The sequence below is a fragment of the Embiotoca jacksoni genome, unplaced genomic scaffold, assembly GCF_022577435.1.
Source record: "Embiotoca jacksoni isolate LCO1_2020_lvr unplaced genomic scaffold, fEmbJac1.0.p SCAF_89, whole genome shotgun sequence".
NCBI classification, from domain to species: Eukaryota; Metazoa; Chordata; class Actinopteri; family Embiotocidae; genus Embiotoca; species Embiotoca jacksoni.
Window position 1 is genome coordinate 794,614 of NW_027185446.1, and position 6,750 is coordinate 801,363.

General features: G+C 44.4%; 1 protein-coding gene across 3 annotated transcripts in view; it reads right to left on the reverse strand.

The window, feature by feature from the left end:
- Nucleotides 1-6,750, reverse strand: part of gnao1a (guanine nucleotide binding protein (G protein), alpha activating activity polypeptide O, a) — an 82,225-nt gene that overhangs the window by 20,389 nt on the left and 55,086 nt on the right. For all 3 annotated transcript variants that reach the window (XM_069140001.1, XM_069139999.1, XM_069140000.1), the window contains exons 4-5: nt 3,561-3,721; nt 960-1,088 (exon numbers count right to left, since the gene is read on the reverse strand). In XM_069140001.1, the coding sequence (XP_068996102.1) occupies nt 960-1,088; nt 3,561-3,721 (290 nt within the window). The remainder of the gene's footprint in view (nt 1-959; nt 1,089-3,560; nt 3,722-6,750) is intronic.

The following is a 6,750-nucleotide window of genomic DNA, read 5'->3' on the forward strand; positions in this document are numbered from 1 at the left end:
AGGGGGACCAACATCTCTGCAGCTGTAAATGGAGGGTGTGTAACTGTGTGTGTCAGTGTGTAGACGTGTGCACACAAGAGGGACTGAAATACGGTGATTAAATTAGAGGTCAGAACGAAACTCCACCCCTCTCTGTCATCATTCCCACAGCTACTTGTTCTAATTGAATCAGACCTCATTAAAAGGAAGACAATGATAAATATAGACACTTGTTTAAATCTCAGTAATTACAGGATGGATGATGGATGGATGGATGGATGGATGATGGATGGATGGATGATGGATGGATGGATGGATGGATGGATGGATGGATGGATGGATGGATGGATGGATGGATGATGGATGGATGGATTATGGATGATGGATGGATGGACTATGGATGGATGATGGATGAATGGATAGATGGATGGATGATGGATGGATGGATTATGGATGGATGATGGATGAATGGATAGATGGATGGATGATGGATGGATGGATGGATTGATGCATGATGGATGAATGGATAGATGGATGGATGATGGATGGATGGATGGATGGATGATGGATGAATGGATAGATGGATGGATGGATGGATGGATGGATGGATGGATGGATGGACTATGGATGGATGATGGATGAATGGATAGATGGATGGATGATGGATGAATGGCTAGATAGATGGATGATGGATGGATTGATGCATGATGGATGAATGGATAGATGGATGGATGATGGATGGATGATGGATGAATGGATAGATGGATGGATAATGGATGGATGGATTATGGATGGATGATGGATGAATGGCTAGATAGATGGATGATGGATGGATTGATGCATGATGGATGAATGGATAGATGGATGGATGATGGATGGATGAATGTATGTATGGATGGATGGATGATGGATGGATGAAAGATGGATGGATGATGGATGATTGATGATGGATGATGGATGGATGATGAGTGATGAGGTACCTGAAGTGCAGGTTCTTGAAGGTGAAGTGTGTCTCTACGATGCCAGTGGTCTTGACGCGGGTCCTCAGGATGTCCTGCTCCGTTGGCTGGTAGTCCGTCGCACCAATCCGATCGAGGCTGTCTAGGTAGCTGCAAAAACACAGAAGCAAAGTCTGTAAGTAAACATCAGGGGATGTGATACCCAGATGTGATCATTGACATGTTTTCATTAACCCAGATCATTTCTTGGTTGTCATGGCCTGGTTGTTATGCCTCATTCTGTTCAGAAGGGGGCAGTGATGCACCTGAACACGTTGCTACCATAAACTGTATATTAAGTGGACGTCACTGAATACTAAAAAATGGTTCTGATGCAGAAGTGTCTTCAGCTGCAATACCAGCGAGTGCCACTAGAGGTCGGCTCCAAAAAGCCTCCGGCTCCATAGACTCCCATTCAACTTCTCTCATCAAATCCAAAGTGAATAAAATGTGTCCATCAGTTATCTCGGTGTTGTTAGCTAAAGTCACTCCTTCTTATTAGTTTTCTGGAGGTCCATCTGAAAATAATCCCTCATTCATTAGAAAAGAAGATTCAAGAAGACCTGTTTTTGGGGGCGTGTCTGTTTGATTGACAGGCCTGTGGTGCAGTCAGGTTACAACTATCGGTGGGCGGGATGTTTCACTGCTGGTTGCTGATTGGTTGCTAACAGATCATAGATGTGATGTGAACAGCAGAAACACGCAAAGACGACAACAGCCATCAAAAATATATCATCATTATTAGTCAAACAGCTCAAAGCAGTTATCAAATAGAGTTTTTGTTAGAAATGTCCATCCCTATTAAATACCTTTAACATGAATTATATTATACTCATATCTGCTCATGTCTGGCAAGTTTATGTTTTAGTACTTTCACCCAAAATATTTTTTTTTGATTTTATACACTTTATTAATCCCCAAGGGGAAATTTCTTCACTACAGCAGGAGGTCTCAGGGGGGAGATGCTGCAGCAGGCTGCCACTAGCGCGGCGCCAGGTAACCTGACCTGAGGTGCATGTTTTTGGATGATGGGAGGAAGCCGGAGAACCTGGAGAGAACCCACGCAAGCACAGGGAGAACATGCAAACTCCGCACAGAAAGGCCCAGGACCGGATTCGAACCTGGAACCTTTTTTGCTGTGAGGTGACAATGCTAACCACTGCACCACCGCCCTCTGACAAACCTGGAATCTGATTGGTCGGTACTCTGAGCTGATGGTCGGCAGAGTGACAGAAGAGACGTTTTGAAAATATTCCTCCATCAGCTGTGATGGATGTAGAGCTGTATTTCAAGAGCAGAGTCGCTTCACAGCTTTTAAACAGACGATCGGTTACTTCAGAGACACAAAGATAAAGACAGATATAGATAGAAAAATAATAGATAGATATAAATAGAAAGCTAGGTATAGATAGATCGATAGATCGATAGATTGATAGATAGATAGATATAGACATATATATACATCAATAAATATAGATGGAGATAGAGAGAAATATATGGATATATATATATATAAATAGATATAGATATATAGATATAGATTGATATATATATAGATAAATATAAATAGATATAGATTGATATATATATATAAATATATATATATATATGTGTGTGTATAGATATATATAAAATATGGATAAAGATGGACATATAGAAAGAAAGATATAAATGGATATATATAGATATATAAAGATATTGTAAAAAATATGTAGAGCATTTATTTGCAGAAACTGACAACAATTAGTATTGCATTGTTTAAAAATGAATATGAACTTGTTTTCTTTGTATTATTCGAGATCTGAAAACACTGCGTCTTTTTTGTTATTTTGACCAGTTGTCATTTTCTGCAAATAAATGCTCTAAATTTAAATTTGGGAGAAATGTTGTCAGTAGTTTATAGAATAAAACAAAAAAAAAATCATTTTATTCAAACACATACCAATAAATAGTAAAACCAGAGAAACTGATAATTTTGAAGTGGTCTCTTAATTTTTCCAGAGCTGTATATCTATTAGTCCCTTATTGATCCGGACATGAACACATACAGTGTGTACATTGATCCTTCATTGTTCCTTTAACACTAAATAGGTTGAGAACCGAGACGTTAAACATCGAGAAGTCCTGCTGCAGTCCGACGAGGAGGCTTCAAGGTCACCACGTTTATACGGAAGGCTTCAAGGTCACCACGTTTATACGGAAGGCTTCAAGGTCACCACGTTTATACGGAAGGCTTCAAGGTCACCACATTTATACAGAGGCTTCAAGGTCACCACATTTATACAGAGGCTTCAAGGTCATCACGTTTATACAGAGGCTTCAAGGTCACCACATTTATACAGAGGCTTCAAGGTCATCACGTTTATACAGAGGCTTCAAGGTCACCACATTTATACAGAGGCTTCAAGGTCATCACGTTTATACGGAGGTTTCAAGGTCACCACGTTTATACGGAGACGTCAAGGTCGCCACATGTTTATACAGATGCTTCAAGGTCACTGCATGTTTATACGGAGGCTTCAAGGTCACACACAAACACAAACACACACACACACACACACACAGTGGAGCGGGTGGACGTACTACTGCGCTGAATCGTTGAGCTGGTACTCCCGGGCGCGGCTGAAGCACTCCTGGATACCGGAGTCGGACCACAGACGCATCATGGCGGAGAGCAGCTCGGCCGAGTACGGCTCCGTGTCCTCCATACGACTGACCACGTCGCACACCATCTTAGCATCCGCCTGCAGGAAACACCAGAGAGAGACGTTAGCAGGAGGTTAGCAGGAGGATAGCAGTAGGATAGCAGGAGGTTAGCAGGAGGATAGCAGGAGGATAGCAGTAGGATAGCAGGAGGATAGCAGGAGGTTAGCAGGAGGATAGCAGGAGGATAGCAGTAGGATAGCAGGAGGTTAGCAGGAGGATAGCAGGAGGATAGCAGGAGGATAGCAGTAGGATAGCAGGAGGTTAGCAGTAGGATAGCAGGAGGTTAGCAGGAGGATAGCAGGAGGATAGCAGGAGGATAGCAGGAGGTTAGCAGGAGGATAGCAGTAGGATAGCAGGAGGTTAGCAGTAGGATAGCAGGAGGTTAGCAGGAGGATAGCAGGAGGATAGCAGGAGGATAGCAGGAGGTTAGCAGGAGGATAGCAGTAGGATAGCAGGAGGTTAGCAGTAGGATAGCAGGAGGTTAGCAGTAGGATAGCAGGAGGTTAGCAGGAGGATAGCAGGAGGTTAGCAGGAGGATAGCAGTAGGATAGCAGGAGGTTAGCAGGAGGATAGCAGGAGGATAGCAGGAGGTTAGCAGGAGGATAGCAGTAGGATAGCAGGAGGTTAGCAGGAGGATAGCAGGAGGTTAGCAGGAGGATAGCAGTAGGATAGCAGGAGGTTAGCAGGAGGATAGCAGGAGGATAGCAGTAGGATAGCAGGAGGTTAGCAGGAGGATAGCAGGAGGTTAGCAGGAGGATAGCAGGAGGTTAGCAGTAGGATAGCAGGAGGATAGCAGGAGGTTAGCAGGAGGTTAGCAGGAGGTTAGCAGTAGGATAGCAGGAGGTTAGCAGGAGGATAGCAGGAGGATAGCAGTAGGATAGCAGGAGGTTAGCAGGAGGATAGCAGGAGGATAGCAGGAGGATAGCAGGAGGTTAGCAGGAGGTTAGCAGGAGGATAGCAGGAGGTTAGCACGAGGATAGCAGGAGGATAGCAGGAGGATAGCAGGAGGATAGCAGGAGGTTAGCAGGAGGTTAGCAGGAGGTTAGCAGGAGGATAGCAGGAGGTTAGCAGGAGGTTAGCAGGAGGATAGCAGGAGGTTAGCAGGAGGATAGCAGGAGGTTAGCAGGAGGTTAGCAGGAGGTTAGCAGGAGGATAGCAGGAGGATAGCAGGAGGATAGCAGGAGGTTAGCAGGAGGTTAGCAGGAGGATAGCAGGAGGTTAGCACGAGGATAGCAGGAGGATAGCAGGAGGATAGCAGGAGGATAGCAGGAGGTTAGCAGGAGGATAGCAGGAGGTTAGCAGGAGGTTAGCAGGAGGATAGCAGGAGGTTAGCAGGAGGTTAGCAGGAGGTTAGCAGGAGGATAGCAGGAGGTTAGCAGGAGGATAGCAGGAGGTTAGCAGGAGGATAGCAGGAGGATAGCAGGAGGTTAGCAGGAGGTTAGCAGGAGGATAGCAGGAGGTTAGCACGAGGATAGCAGGAGGATAGCAGGAGGATAGCAGGAGGATAGCAGGAGGATAGCAGGAGGTTAGCAGGAGGTTAGCAGGAGGTTAGCAGGAGGATAGCAGGAGGTTAGCAGGAGGTTAGCAGGAGGTTAGCAGGAGGATAGCAGGAGGTTAGCAGGAGGATAGCAGGAGGTTAGCAGGAGGTTAGCAGGAGGTTAGCAGGAGGATAGCAGGAGGTTAGCAGGAGGATCTCCAGGTGAAAGAGCATCATTTAAGATCCACGTGCTGTATTCAGATGGACCTCCAGAAAACTAATAAGAAGGAGTGACTTTAGCTAACAACACCGAGATAACTGATGGACACATTTTATTCACTTTGGATTTGATGAGAGAAGTTGAATGGAAGGCTCCAAAAATTGTGCTTTTACATTTTACATTTACTTTTATATACAGTTGGTGGTCATCACAGAGACAGTAGAGAAACAAACACGGTGAAGCTGCAGATAGTTTTAATGTCATGCAATCAGAATGTGGGCAAATGTTCAGGAAGCTGCTGACCTTAACTGGCTGTTTAAAAGCTGAAAATACTACCTCAAAAATAAAGTGGGATGGAAATAGAAAAGCTATTTGAGATAAAAGGCCGAGCATTTGTTTTTAGCTGCAGGAGGCCGAAGAGGAGGCTGCTGTCATGCAGCTGTGATCCAGCTCGGCTTCTATCAGGGGCAGAACCTGCTGATCGGTGCCGAGCTCCTCAGAGACAAAGAGAATGGACCAATCAGATCCCGGCAACAGATGTGACTGAAGAGGAGTCACTGTGTTAAAATAAGCTGTTGGGTCATGTGACTACAGCTGCAGCTCTGGGTCACATCAGGACCTCTGCATGGATTTATAATGGATTCACCACTGGGTTGTAAAAGCCTGTCAAAGAACTGAATCCATATCAATACCTTCATTAATACCTTCAATGTACCGAAGTGATTCTATTAAACTTCAAACTGCTTGTATTTGTGTTCCTGAGAGGATTCCTGGATGTTTTATTTCCCTGTTGGTGGTTTATTAGAGTCGTTCTGAGATGCCCCCCCCCCCTCCTTCTATTATTGATTTCTATTCTAGCCCTGACACCTTACATGATCACTCCTGCTCACAGTAACAGTTCCAGCCCTGACCTTTGACCTTTGCCTTCCTTTATCAGCACGGCACTGATATGTGAGCTACAACTGGATTGCAGCATAAATGATGACTTTGTCTTCTGGTAAAATATTTACCTCCATGGAGGATCATAAACTCACAACAATCTGACCGTTGTTCCACTGATATTGAATGTTGATGAGTATTTCTTCCTGCTGGCCACCAACACACCACACATCCTCATGAAGGATCCCAGAGGATCAGATTACATGTCACCATGAAATAGAAAATCATCCCTGAACTTTGATGCTCTGCAGAAGTTTTCCTGTTTTTAAACATTTACTGGGTTCGGTGTCGACAAGAAGAGGAACGCTAGCAACTAGCAGCTAGCTACTGAACATAGTGGAAGTGGTGGAGACCAAAACAGAGCGAAAAATAGACAATTTTGGACGTTTATTTAGCAGATGGCCCTCATCATCATCATCACTGCATGATGA